Source organism: Epinephelus lanceolatus, chromosome 6 (genome assembly GCF_041903045.1).
Source record: "Epinephelus lanceolatus isolate andai-2023 chromosome 6, ASM4190304v1, whole genome shotgun sequence".
NCBI lineage: Eukaryota > Metazoa > Chordata > Actinopteri > Perciformes > Serranidae > Epinephelus > Epinephelus lanceolatus.
The window spans coordinates 27,478,147-27,492,828 of record NC_135739.1 but is presented as its reverse complement, the minus strand read 5'-3'; the positions used below and the strand labels follow the sequence as shown (position 1 = coordinate 27,492,828).

Below are 14,682 nucleotides of genomic sequence, written 5' to 3'. Positions count from 1 at the left end.
TAAAAAAGAAATGTAATATGGTGAATACAACAAAACCAGATACATCAGTAACATCAAAAGACACCATGAACATTTCTGCTATGAATATCTGCAGAGTAGAAATCAGTAAAGCTGACTTGAAAAGAAAATCCTTTAAAGACTGAACTGGTGACCATCAATGGAGAACAAACAAATGAATGTCTCTGAAGGTGAAATGCTTTTATCTCCCTCCCTTTCAATGAAGCTGTTTTCTTGCCTTTCTGTCGTATAAAACAAGCTCTATGAGGTTAAGTTACGAGAAAAATGTAGGTGAGCAAAACCAATTTGTGCAGCTGTATCACCAACCAGTCCCATTCATCAGGTTTTGAGTTGTAGCCTCGAAAAGGTCTGCTAACAGTCTGTCTATAAAGTGTTAGAATTTCTTAAGACCTTGATACACTCATCCTCTCCTCAAGGAATATATAAAGACAAGCAACAAACAAAAAATGTAGAAGATTAATAAAAAAAATACGCAGGATTCCAACTGCTAATCAGGTTAGAAGATATTTTCCTTAACGCAGAGACTAAAATTTCACAGCAAATGTAATTAGTTTGTATTATTTTGTTAATTTTCTTATTACTGAACGATCTCAGTCACATAGAAAGGAAAATGTTGGTTCCTAAGGACTATTTCAGTGAAGATATTCTCTGACGTCTATTCACTGAATGAAATCATTGGGGAATTGGCAGCTTGGCCTAACAAATGCTTTTATAGCGTAGCAATCTATATCAGGTATGAGTTCATTTTCCCCTCTTCTAGTTCATTTGTTGTCACTCTTTCTCTTGCTGTACATTGCTGTTTATTAAATGGCAAATCTTTTGTACAACTTTTAAATTGTGTATTCAATGTACAGCTTTACATTTAATAAGGGTGGGGGAAAAATAGATACAGCATAGTATCGCGATATTTTGTGTGGCAATATTGTATCGATACACAGATGCCAGGTATTGATCGTTTGTTATATACATCATTAAGTTTTGCAAATGCACATTTTAATAAAATGAAATGCAAGCGCGCACATGTGAGCACGGAACACAGAGAAGCAGTCAGAGCTACAGGCTACAGTGAGGCTAAAAACAGAGTTCAAATGACGTTTTTCGAAACAGCTTTTTATGTCGGGGCTGCAGGACACTTGGATCACTACAGATGAGCATGTTGGAGATATTTTGTGGTTTCAATTTTGTGTTCTTGGACGTTAGTCTGGGGCGCCGTCAGCCATTAGGTGTGCTAGCTGCTCCCCCCACGATCTCCGCAAGGGATGTGCAGACTCTAAAACTTTACCAGAGCCTCCCTTGGCATGAGGGTGAGTAGATAATGGCTGAATTTTCATTTTTGGGTGCACTATCCCTTTAAGTATGTTCTTTTACCATAGAGCCTGTATGAGGTACAGTATAGGCCCTTTCCCACTAACACACTTGTAAAGTAAAGTGAAGTTTACTGCAACGTGATGTTTCACAGAAGAGGGAAACACGCTCAGCCAGTTGTCATCATCTTACCTGGAGTCTCTGCATGGCTTCCTCTCTCTCCTTCTCCAGCTCGCCCACATCTGTCTTCTTGCTCTGAAGGTTGTGAATTTCCTGAAAACAAAGTGATTTCAAACTGTCACAACACCACGTCCACACCGCCTTCCCACACATCCACCACCCCTGTTTATCAGAACACGGAACATTCATCTTAGCATTTGCACCAAAAATACTTAATGTGGCTCTAAAAGAAGCAGACTCATTTATCATTCACCACGTTGGTGATAAGATTTGAGACACCTTGATGTTGTTGGGGAGGCTGACTCAGCCCCTGGGAAAACATGCCACCGTGACCTTGCAAGATTCCTGTTGCCAAAAGTGAAATGTATTTAGATGAGGTGACAGACATGGTTATGTTAATCAGGCTGGAGGACAGCAGCGAGCTGCTTTCAAGGAATATTTCACTTTAATGTCCGTCTTATTTATCCAGAGAAAATGGGTTCTGGCTGAACATGCCCTGCATGCATTTGATGGACACTGACTTTGCTCAAAGACAGAATATCCACAAGGTGATACTTTGGCATCATAAAAAATCATATTAAAGCAAGGCCGGAAACGGTTATGAAGGTGAATCAGAGTCCTAACTTCACTTAACATGTAGGTGGCAGCTCTGGACATCTACATCTTGTCTCAAGCCTGGAAAGCTGTGGTATTTATCAAAGCTCTCTTTGTCTGAAGAATTACAATGCGTCGTAGATAAATTAGCGACTTTGTAGAAATAGACACTGGAAGGGCATAAGTAAAATCCCTGAAGCCCATTCTCTACTCAACATTTTGTTTAGTAATTATCTTTTGTTTCAGAGAAAAACAAGATTATTGAACCAGAAAGATCTCATTAAAAGCCGTGAAGATGGTTTTGAGGAAAAAATACTCAAACTGGCACTTATACATTTCCAGCTCTCCTGGCTCAATACATTTACTTAGTAACATTTTACTGAATGTTTCCAGGTGTTTTTTCTTCCAAAATATAAATGAATATCAGATGGACACTGAGGCTCCATTTTCCCAAACCAAAAACAAAAATGTCCAAGTGATTACTGGTAATACATTGAGCGCACTGGTGTATGTATAAGCTAGCTCTCCACACAGGGGTTCTCTTTAAGATGGTAAATGGGTTCGGACAGTGTGCAGTCAAGTGAACTGATGTCTTGCCTGATCTTTGGCGCTCAGCAGGGCCTCCAGCTCCTCCAGTGACCGACTCAGCTCCTCTCTAGCAGTCTGACTAGCAGCAGGATGTCCCAGCTGGGCCTCAAGCTCTGCCACCTGGAACACAGACACACAATCAATACATATAAATCTAATTTAGAAAGCACATTTCAGTTTTCTCAGACGTTTCCCAAGATAAGAAGACTGAGAGTTTCTAGCCATGCTAACCCTTTGAGGCTGTACTTCAATCCATCAAATCTTTATTAAAACATAAGAACACAAAGCTACAAGCTTAAGCCTCATGGTGGTGCACATGAAAAGGTCAGGGGATCGCCAAAGTCAGGGGGATTCATTCTCTCGGAGCTGCTGAAATATTTCAGTCTCAGTTGTGTTGGACCAACATACAGACTGACATTTCTACATCAATAACGTTAAATCCAGGAGTTTGGGGAGCATTAGGAAGGAAGGGACGATTGAAACAGGTTGGTTTAGTGAGATCTTTTGAATGTTGAAAGAGTGGGGGCTGATTTACTTAAGGTAAAGAAATCCAGAAAGAGAGAGCAGCAACTGAAAAGGCCCCATCATCCCAGGTTTGGCATCAAGGGACCTGAGGCAACAGGAAAGGGTAGACTGGAAGTGGATTTTCTGTTTCCAAGAATAGCAAAGGCATGACCTGCCCTTCTTTGCCTTATTCTGCCTCTGACTAGCTTACCCTGACATTCTTACCCTAACCCTAACCTCAACCCTGCTTCCTAAACCTAACTAACCCAAACAACAAAGGCGATGAGTACAAGCCAGTCAGATGGAGAGTAGGGCAGGTCTTGCCTTCGCCATCCTACGAAAGAAAAGCTTGTGGACTGGAGAAGGAAATCATGGAAGGAAGGCAAGAGCTACGTTATTGAGAGTCTTGGAGCAGGTAAGAGTGAGAGCATTATTCAAAATTTGGCTGGGAGCTATCAGCAGTCAGGGAGAACTGGAGGGACGTGGTCTTTGGAGTAGGTGCAGTTGAACTAGCACCAGTAGAGTATACAAGTCATGGTAAATACAATCTTGGAACTAGGGTTGTCACGATACTGGAATTTCTAACTTGAATACAATGTCTTCTATAAAATCAATATTTGATACAATTTTTGATACCATGGGGAAAACTGACATTAAGGCCATACATTATTTTTTAATTAAAAGATAAATCTAACAAGGCTACAACATGACAATGATGACTCATCTTTTCTTGGTAAATAGCAAAAGAACAGAAGGATGACTGTAGAAAACATTAACAACAGAAGAGTGTGAGAAAGTCCAGCTGGTACTGGGATGAGTTTTGAAACCGTTTCAAATATTCAGAATCAAAATATATCAATAAATTTATATTTCTGACAACAGAACTTGGAACGCATCGGCTATCGGTCTAACAAAGATAAGCCTCTGGGGGCAACTGCCAATATTCCGGGGGTTCTGGTGTAGCCAGTGGATATCCAGGCGAAGACCTCCTCTGCTATGCACCAGTAATTTTGGCTGACCTCTGTCAACAGATATCTGCACACAAATGCAGATAAATATGCTGTGGTATGCCTCCGTGAACCAGTTACGCTACAGTTTATATTCATGTCTGTCCAGAGTCATATACAACCATGACGGTAGATAATGTTTCAAATATGGATGTTGCCGCACACAGGCTACATATTCTAAAACATGGATGCTTCAGACACTTCTTCAACCTGGCTGCAAAGAAGATTTATACATCAGCACAGTTTAAAGATGGACACCCAAGATGAGTGTCCAAATGTCTCCCCTTGGACCAAATGTCTCCCCTTCTGTTCGACCAATGTCTGTCTTATTAATTCAGAGAAAATGGATTGTGGCTGAACATGCCCTGCATGCATTTGATGGACACTGACTTTGCTCAAAGACAAAATATCCACAAGGTGATACTTTGGCATCATAAAAAAATCATATTAAAGGAAGCCCAGAAATGGTTATGAAGGTGAATCAGAGTCCTGAAGGTAAATTCAGTAGTACTGGACCAAATGTTTCCCCTTCTGTTCCTGAGTTATGAGAGAACATTATGATGTCACAGTGAAGCTGACGTTTGACCTTTTGGATATAAAATCACTTTATCATTTGAGCGTATTAGACATTTGTGTTTTATGTTGCCATAATTAGTGCAAGAATTCTTGAGTTGCAGCCAAAAACATGTTTTGTAAGGTCACGGTGACCTTAGACTTTGACCACCGAATCCATATTAGTTTTCTTTTTGCCAAATTTGAGGGATTAAGACATTCACGACAATGAGACACATGCAAGGTCATAGTGATCTTGACCTTTGACCACCAAACTCAAATCAGTTCATTGCTCAGTCCAAGTGGATGTTTGTGCAAAATTAGAAGGAATGCCCTGACAGTGTTCTTGAAGTATTGTGATCACAACAATGAGATGTACCAGGTCACAGTGACCTTGACCTTTGACCTATGACCACCTAAATCTAATCAGTTCATAGTTAAATCCATGTGGACGTTTGTGCTAAATTTAAGGAAATGCCCTCAAGATGTTCTTAATATATCACGTTTAAGAGAATGAGATGGACACAAGAACATATTAACCTTGACCTTCGAACACCAAAATTTGATCAGTTCATCATTGAGTCCAAGTGGACGTTTGTGCCAGATATGAAGGAATTCTCTTAAGGGGTTCCTCATGCTGTTCACTAGAAAGGGACGGACAGTCATCCTGAAAACATAATGCCTCTGGCCACAGTTATTGCCAGCATAAAGAATAAAGAGCTAAATCGTCGTCAGACTATAGCCAATAAGTTCAAAGACTGCATATCACTCAGTGCGTGCATGCAGATTGTTCACCTGTAGCTCAAATGTGACTGATCTATATTATTCAGACTACAAATGGAAATCAGATCACTTCTGATACCAAAATCTTATATCGTTGCAGACAGATTCTACATATGCTCTGTTTACAGAGATTATGTTAAATATAATACTGCACAAAACACAACGCGACATAGTTTTCATTCGGAGCCTGATTGATGAAAGTCAGCAGCAGACGATACATATAAAAACCATGAATTTCAGCAATGCTGAACAACTCTATCTTGCTATTACACTCAAGCACAAAGTTCCTCTAATGTTAAATTGATTTTAAATTGATCCTGTGGGGCCCAAAAAAAAAAGAAAAAGAAAAAAAAAAAGAAATCAGGAGTCTCTGTCTGATTAAGTTTTATAATCTAATCTAAGCAATTTAGTCTGAAGCTGATCAGTCCAGGTTTCATGGGAATATGTAATCAGGTTTTTCCATAATTTGCTGATGGGCAAACACGAGAAACAAAAATCTGCTTGCTAAAAAAACAAGGGTAAACAGAAACCCATTGTAATGAGAAAAAGTACTGGGGTCTCATTTTTAGCAGCTGTCCAATGAGAAGCATTGAAAAGGCTGTATAAACCTAATATATGGGGTAATTTCATAAATACAGAGAACAACACATGATCCTTCAGCTCCAGCAAAAACAGGGTAACCAGCGAAACTAGCATTAAAGGGTTTTTTGTATGAACATCAGCGTATAAACACAATAATATGGTCACACAAATACACTTAAGTTTGATGATTACTACTGATGGAAATGAGGAGAACAGAGGGTCATCACCTACCCGCCTACACATATCCATCTACACATGATGATTCATTCTCTCTCTAATCTCTGCTCAATCTCCACACACACACACACACACACACACACACACACACACACACACACACACACACACACAATACCAGCACCCAACTATGATGCCTCTATGGAAAAAAGCTTTACTGCCAGTGGTCACAGTGCTAAACTCTCTCGCCTTGGAGAGCCTTTTTTTTTTTTTTTTAATTGCCGGAGCGATGTGACCTTGTGAAAAATCATGAAAAATAAAATTTCCCCATTTGACCCACTTCCTTGTGTTTAACATATTAATGGAAAAGTTAGAGATGGTGAGTGGCAGTTTAACTAAACAAGGACAATCGGTTCAGCCTTTGAAGTCTGAACATGATGTGATTTAAAGTTTGTGGCTCACTGTGTATCTTCAAGGTGCTGACACTGCTGAGATTCGGGGTGCCACTGGGCCTTCAAAAGAAAAATAATATAGCACAATTTTTGCATGCTCTGGGAGTAATCAGATTAAGACAATAATCTAATTGTGTCCTGAGAGTTTGCACAGCTTAAAGTACAATAACAGGATTAGTTGATAACAAGGTTTATATAGATTCATATAAACACAGATAAGACTCATATGACATCATCACGTTGCTTGTTTTCTACATCTGCCATGGCTCTACTGACCTCTGCAGAGTTTAATAAGATAAATAAATCTCAACAATGTGTTTATATGAGCTAGAAAATGGACGTGTTGTTCATAAATCTGTGTGTTGAATAATTAGGTCTAATCCGACAGTCCTCCCATTAAGATAATTAAATATAAAAAAGGTTTACAGGACAGTCCTGCGTTAATTTGATTAAATGGATCAAATGTGCCTGTGCATGTCAGTGTGGACTCATTACTGTCAGCTGCTGTGGTAGGACCAGACTTCAAATGTGATCAAAGCTGATGGGTGAAACATTTGTTTGCTAATTTACACTAGGGCTGTTCATCTTTTACACACAGTTACTTATAATTAGGGATGCACAATATTGGATTTTTTTTGCTGATATCCGATATGCTGATATGTAACAACTCATTTGACCAATAACTGATACCGATATCTCTGCTTTTTTCCTTATCTAATTTTACTGATCATAAAGTCTCTTCTGTAGTGGATTTAACATCATATTATGCACACATACTCTTATTGCAATGGCCCCCCAGCAGATGGAGACATGAAATACAATACTATTCAATGTATGTAATATTCATTGTGCAAATTAAGACAAAGCATGTTGGCCGATTCTGACAGTGCATTTTAAAGCCAACATCTGCCAATATTATTGTGCATCCCTACTCATAATAACTGGAATAATCTTAAATCTCTTGACTGCTGGCGAAATATTGAGCTGTGACGAGCGTAAGAATTGAAATCACAGCGCCATATAAAGCTGAAATTATTAACCTGGGGCAGGTTGCTTATTTTTGGCATCATTGGGCAAAAATCCCGTAATAACCTTTCAGCATTTTGTAATTCAAGTGGACTGAGAGAATACTTTTCTAGTTTTCTGCACCTCTTCTTGGCTCTGTTTTCAGACTTTAGAAAATCTAAAAGCCCAGGAAGAAAGGCTCTTTCCAATCAGAGACTATTTTCAGAAAGAGGGCATTCTGATTGGCTGTTCTTCAAATGCAGATCCACATGCACTTCCCTTTGGTGAAAGCCTGAATTAATGGCAAAGAGTCCTGCAGAGAAAGTTGCTATTCCAGCACTGGCAACAACTGCCTACACTGCAAAGCAGGAAAATAGACAGCCCAACCTCACCACTGGATCAGCAAACTTTCTGTTGCTGCCATTACACAAGTTAGACCCAGCACTGCCACCGGCCACCAGCCCCCTGTAACACCTGGCCTTAAGGGTGTGTGGCTGAATTCTAGCTGCTACAGCCACCAACCGAAGGTCCATCTCAGAGCTGCTGCCTGCTCTCCTCCTGGGAATACAGTCCACAGCAGCGGAAAACAAGGTAGAGGGACGGTGCAGCAGCTAAGTAGCTTTTTCTTGTCTTATTTGTGGTTTGATAAACAGAGAGAGAAAGAGCTGAGCAAGGAGGGGCTGGATGAATACAATGAAACAAGATTAAATAAATCAATGTACGGGAAACACTGGGTTACTGTATGAGGCACAATTCCATTTTCTCATATGTGAATATCTGCTGGTTTTGTTTGGTCCTCTGTATACATAAAGTGACTATCTTTGGGTTTTGACTGTGGACTGTGCAATTTAAAGATGATGCCTTGGGCTTTGGGAAATTGTGATGGATATCCTCCCTCTATTTTCTACAATTTTAAAAACAAAACCATTTATCTGATTTGAGAAAATAGCTGACAGATTGTTACAGACAGACATAAAGGTAATAGGATTTTGTTGCAACCTTTGATATGTGAAGATGCTGTGTCTTTGTATTGACAATGTATGATAGATAAGGGAGTGTTAAAGAAATCTGAGATAAAAATAAAAAGGTAAACAGAGCAAGTCAAACAGATACCTTAAGTCTTGACCTCTTATGTTTTGGCTATTTTGATGTTGGAGATGCAGGAATCCTCTCAACGCTTATTATTTCTTACATTTCAATTCTATCTGCATCTGCTCAATGTCTGAAATGGAAATGTGAGCGTGAAGGGAGGGAGGGTTTTTCTGCTCCCATGTCAACATTTTCCTTTCCCTCCCTTTAGCATCTCCTCTGCATTTTCACAGACAATTTCAAAGTGTCTCTTTATAGATTCCACGTTACGCCACGACGCATGCCAAGTTCAGAAAACCGCCGCTGGCTGAGAAGGGGGTGGGGGTTGGTCCACATGATCCCAGAGGACTCAACCCCTTCATATCCACTCTGTATGTGATAGCTACTGTCCCCAGAGGCACCAGCTCCATGTCTCTGAACTCCATGCAAATATACATGAAGAAAGAAACCTGTGAAACATCTGATTTTTTCTAAATTAATGTTCCCAGGAACATTTTACTCTCAACACATTGACAGGAGATTGAAAAATCAATGGTGTTATATATATATATATATATATATATATATATATATATATATATATATATATATATATATATGTACATACATACATACATACACACACACACACACACACACACACACACACACACACACACACAGTATAGGCGTCTAGAAGCAGTGAGCTGAGTAAGATATCGATGCAGATGCAGGGGAAAAAAACAGATGTTGACTGTCGAACAGTGAGCACCCTGGCTTGTCAACTTATTATTCACTATATTCTACAAAGTTACATTAGGAGTGCCTTCCTGTTTGGGATGTCTTAAGGTTTGTTCACTTTAGTTTCACAGCAGACACAGCTGATTCAAATGAGGACCCTGGTTGTTTAAAATATGGATGAAAATGTATAGTCTCTACTGGTAATTGGCAACTATTTTTGAGAAAAAATGCCAAATATTCTCAGGTTTCAGCTCATCAGATGTGAGGATTTGTTCTTATACCATAGTAATATACCTCACTCCTAGGAGTACATATGGTCTTGGTCAGAACCATTCTGTCCTGGCTCCTATATAAGTTTAACTAAACTATCTGACAAAATTATAATTGTGCTGCTTTGGTGGAGGTATGTACTCTCTGAGCTCATTATCTTTAGACAGAGTTGGAGAGTTTACCATGTTTATCTATGGAATTAATTTTGTTCTGTTTCTACAAATTTGATTTAAATCCAAAATTCACAGTTGCTCAAAATAAATCCCCAAAACTCAGAAACACAAACAAAAAGGCAAACAGTGCAGTCACGTAGGAACTATGGGTTTTGGATGCAAATCAAATTTCTTTGTATTTCATTATTTAGCTTTTTGTTCTATTTTGTATTCTTGTTTGGGCCCCTGTGGTTGTTCAAACAACAAAGGCCCCACAACAGATATTAAAGATACACTATGCAGGATTTTTCTAAAAATAAAGCAATATATATAGACTCATACAGAAGTATCCCTCTAAATCAGGGGTGTCAAACTTATTTCAGTTCATGGGCCACATACAGTCTGATTCCATCGCAGGTGGGCCGGACCAGTAAAACCATTACATAATATCCTATGAATAATAAACACCTCCAAATTTTCCCTTTTTTTTGTCTAAAGAAGTATATTTTAAAAACGCTCGTCCATTTACAAAATACATGACAAACAGTTTGTGATGCCCTCAGACGAATGAGTGCAATTTCAACAATATTTTTCAGTTTTTCCACATTCTGTCAGTCTGGTACTCACTCACTGTCATTCCATGTGCATTTTTCTGTACATTTCCAATCCTGTATAGTAGTCCTGACATCACCACACCAAACTAAAGTGAACGATGTGTTATGGTCAGGGTGGAAAAACCATTTTACATTAGGAAAGCTACTCGTTGTTCAACCTGCTCCTTAAACCTGGCGCCTCTTAGCCTTAACAAGTGCTTTACTATTAGGTGTGCAACATCATCCAGTGGGTCAGATTGGACCCTTTGGACACCCCTGCTCTAAATCATCACTTATGACCCACTGGAAGTGTGTGGCGGTGTATTTTTCTGTAGAGACTCTCTCAGTCTGCATTTTCTGGGATGTATATGGGACATTTATGGGCGTGTACCCCTTCAGTGCTCAGGTGGGATTGCCGCTTTAAAAAAATGGTAGCGACCAGGTTGCCAGACCATAAGCAGCTGGCATCTAAGAGGCACAGTGCCGGAAAAACGCCAAACCACTGTTAACTTGGGGTTTTACTTTCACTATCACCGGCGAGCATGTTTACAAATCTGCATCGTATACTTTTATTCCAAATGTAGCAAAAACTAAACACAGCCAAATAAAAAAGCAAAAGTGAAACAAAAAAAAATAACAAACATGAACAAGTACAAAAGAAGCTATTCACGTATCCTTCGGTGACATACACTAAGTATTGCTCTCCATGTGTTGCTAATTCTCATTAAAACCAAGAAGAGGTCAGAGTCAACCCAGAAACCCAGAAAATAAACCCTCTGCCGTGGTGGAACACAAACATGGCTGAAGCCGAGAGTGCGACGAGGGAGGGAAAAGCAGCCAACCTCTCTTCTTCTGCACCTATGATGATTTATCTTCTTCCTCTAACTGGGGCAGAGAGGGGGGAGGATGGTGGGCAGTATAGGGTGTCCTGTCCCAAAAAAAAAAAAAAAAAAAAAAAAAAAATCCCTGCCCCCCTCAACACCCCGTTGCCAAACCCTAGAGGCCTGCTCTACTTCCAGCCACCTGGTTGACTTTGCTGCAGTGTGTGTGTGTAGCTGCGTGTGTGTTTGGGGGGGGTTAACCTTCACCTGGTCTCGTAGAGATAGATGAAACCACAGAGTGCGCTAAAAATAAAAGGGCCAGTTTTCTGTCACCAGTGGTAATAGTTCCGTGGCAGGCCGGTTTGCGGCAGCACTGTCACACTGAAGATGCCTTTTTAAGCTTGACCAAGGGCATAATTTTCTCTCCCTAAATTAAAGATGAAATGTCTGCGTTCTGGCCCTGCGATTATCACGGAAGCCTGTCAACAGAAATATCCCAAGGAGGCGGGGCTGGATGAAAAATGCATCTGCAGTTTGGAAGAGACCAAGTCCATGTGGGGATTTTAGTGTGATAGTTGTAGATGTATGAATAAAAAATATCTGCATAATATCCAGTTGCTATCTGAGCAGGCACATAGTGAGAGAAAGAACGGAAAGTGTTTAACAGAGCGAAATCATTCACTGAGTTTCTGCTTTGATTTAAATGAAGAGTTTGTTTTTTACTTCTCACTATATGGATGACCTTGATCATACTTCCTTTTAAATAAGTCTAGTTTATAATTCACCCAGTAATGCATACTGAAAAAAAATCTTTATGTATAATGATCATATAACGATCACATATATTTAAACTACACTAAAGAGAATGACTGTGCAGTGGGTGTAGATGCCCTAAATAAAAGACAGGGATGTTTATTGAGTGACTTGTTTTGCAGAGATTTGCTGGAGGACATATTTCCTCCTTTGGGTATGAAATGATTGGCAGGAAGCACAGCATTACATAATGCAGCACTGATATGAAAACACTTAACTCAGCACTGTGAAATAAAACAGGAAGTCTGTCCAGGTTTATTGAGGTGAACCATCCTGTTTTATGCAAGTAGCTGCCATATTTGTATTTCTTTAAATTATCTTTGGTGACTAAAGTGTTGACTGTTGGACCTCCTACGACACTAATCTATATGAAGACAACAGAAAATACTTATTTCTGATTAATTTGCAGGGGAACAGTGGTTCTGAAGTGGTGCTATAGTCAAGTCAATTTTAAATGCATCTCATAGAGTCAAAAATCTGTCCAGAAAAACGGTATCTTTGTACACCAGTGGTTTCCAACCTTATTCCTTAAAGGACACCTTCTCTATCACTGAATAAACTGATGACCCCCGACTAAATTACATATATCATGGAATTTCAAATTACATTCAGTGCATAACAATAACAGTACAGAGCAAGTGATAACCTGTACAATTAACTATAATAGTGAACCCACTTCCCCTACAACAAGCACTTTGGATTAGTTTGAACAGACTTAGCCTTTGTACACGGGGCGCCAGCTCTACCAGGTGAGCTTGTGGCAACCTTATGTACACAACAGCCGTGGGTTGATTCCAACTCAGGCCCTTTGCTGCGTGTCGCTCCGTCTCTCTCTTTCCCAATTTCATGCTAGACTTTCCTATCTTAAAAAAAATAAAAAGTAAAAAAAATAAATTAATTAAATATTTAAAAAAATCTAATAATAATAACAATAACAATAATTTGAGCAGATTATATCCAGTGAATACTTCATCAGTAATGGGGTTTCCTGATATTTGTAGGAACTTTTTTTTTTTTTTACATAATTCTTTTAATTTAATTTAATTTAACTTATACTTGCTAGCCTTATTTTATTTTTTTCTCCCTGACCCTTGTTCTATCAGCTCTTTGGTCGTTTTAACTATGTACCTTTTTTAATGCAGGACAAGGCTGTTGAGCAGAGAGAAAAGGCTCTGTGAATATAGCTACACTGTGCCCTTATCCTGTAAGATTTTTTTTTAAGTTTACAACTTGAATAATAATCTATATTTAAAAATAAACTCATTTAGCTTTTATCACAGAAATGAATGAAATGTAGAGATATAGCATTTACTACTACGACTACTACTGCTGTATATTATTTTTTAAAAAGTTTTCTTACACCCCTTAAAACTAAAAAGGCCTTGCGACCCCCTATCAAGCTTTGGTGACCCCTAGTGGGGGTCAGGACCCCCAGGTTGGGAACCTGTATTTTAGACCCTCAATTCTGATTGCAAAAATACAACAAAAACAAAACTTGGAAAACTGCCACTCAAGGCACAGTATTTGAAACTGCAGGTAACCATGGCAACAACACTGATGCTTCACGCTACTCTCACGGTTGAAACTGAGCCAACAATGGGTTAAACAGATTACAAACTATTGAAACATAGCCTTTTTAATCCCTTTGGTCATGGTGTGATAATACACTTTGAAGTGTCCCAGAATAAGGAAATAATCATCCTCTCATACTGTGAAAGCTTGTTGTGCATCATTGCTTATTGTGACCTGGACTGCTGGTGCAAACACTCAGTGCAAACACTTTAAAAATGATGAGATGAGTCAAGAGTAACTCTCAAAATGTTGTTAAGTAGAGTATTTGCTTTGTAACACTTCAAACTGCACCCTCAGAAATGACCACTAAGTGAAATCATCAACACCTGACCACAAACACCATGCGTTATTAGCTGCAGGGATATTGTATTATGAGGTGTTCATTTGTCCACTCTCTGTGCATCACCTGGTCTCTGAGGCGATCCGTCTCCTCCTGGTATTCAGCCAGCTGTTTCTTCCACTGCTCCACGCTGCTGTTGGCTTCCTCCAGTGCCTCCACCAGCTTGGAGTTACTGTCCTGCAGGGTGAAGAGTTCAGCCTCCAGGTTTATCTCACACACAGACCTGAGGGGACAGACGCAGAGACTTAACTTAAAGCAGGAATCATCTGTTTTCCTTGGTTCTGAGGAGGTTATCAGTATATCTGAGCCCTTTTTTAAAATCAGAACTTTCATATTTCACATATTTATTTGATCTATTAATATGAAAAATATTGGTTAGTGCAGCTTTTAAGACGTGATGCTGGTCGACTGTTACACTGTCAGAAAGAAGCTTTGCTGGTGAGGAAAATGCAGAGGATAATGAGGTAATGAAGTGAAACATTTATATCATGCTGCACCAGCTGTTAGGAGACATTTGATGTGACATTTACTTGATTTAAAGAGCAATGAGGTTTTCAGAGAAGTT

The 14,682-nt window shown here is 39.3% G+C and overlaps 1 protein-coding gene across 2 annotated transcripts in view; it reads right to left on the bottom strand.

Annotated features, from left to right (window-relative positions):
- LOC117254231 (homer protein homolog 3-like) overlaps positions 1 to 14,682 on the bottom strand; it is an 82,802-nt gene that overhangs the window by 3,685 nt on the left and 64,435 nt on the right. For both annotated transcript variants that reach the window (XM_078168882.1, XM_033622356.2), the window contains 3 exons: positions 14,184 to 14,340; positions 2,695 to 2,805; positions 1,516 to 1,596 (listed from right to left, as the gene is read on the bottom strand). In XM_078168882.1, the coding sequence (XP_078025008.1) occupies positions 1,516 to 1,596; positions 2,695 to 2,805; positions 14,184 to 14,340 (349 nt within the window). The remainder of the gene's footprint in view (positions 1 to 1,515; positions 1,597 to 2,694; positions 2,806 to 14,183; positions 14,341 to 14,682) is intronic.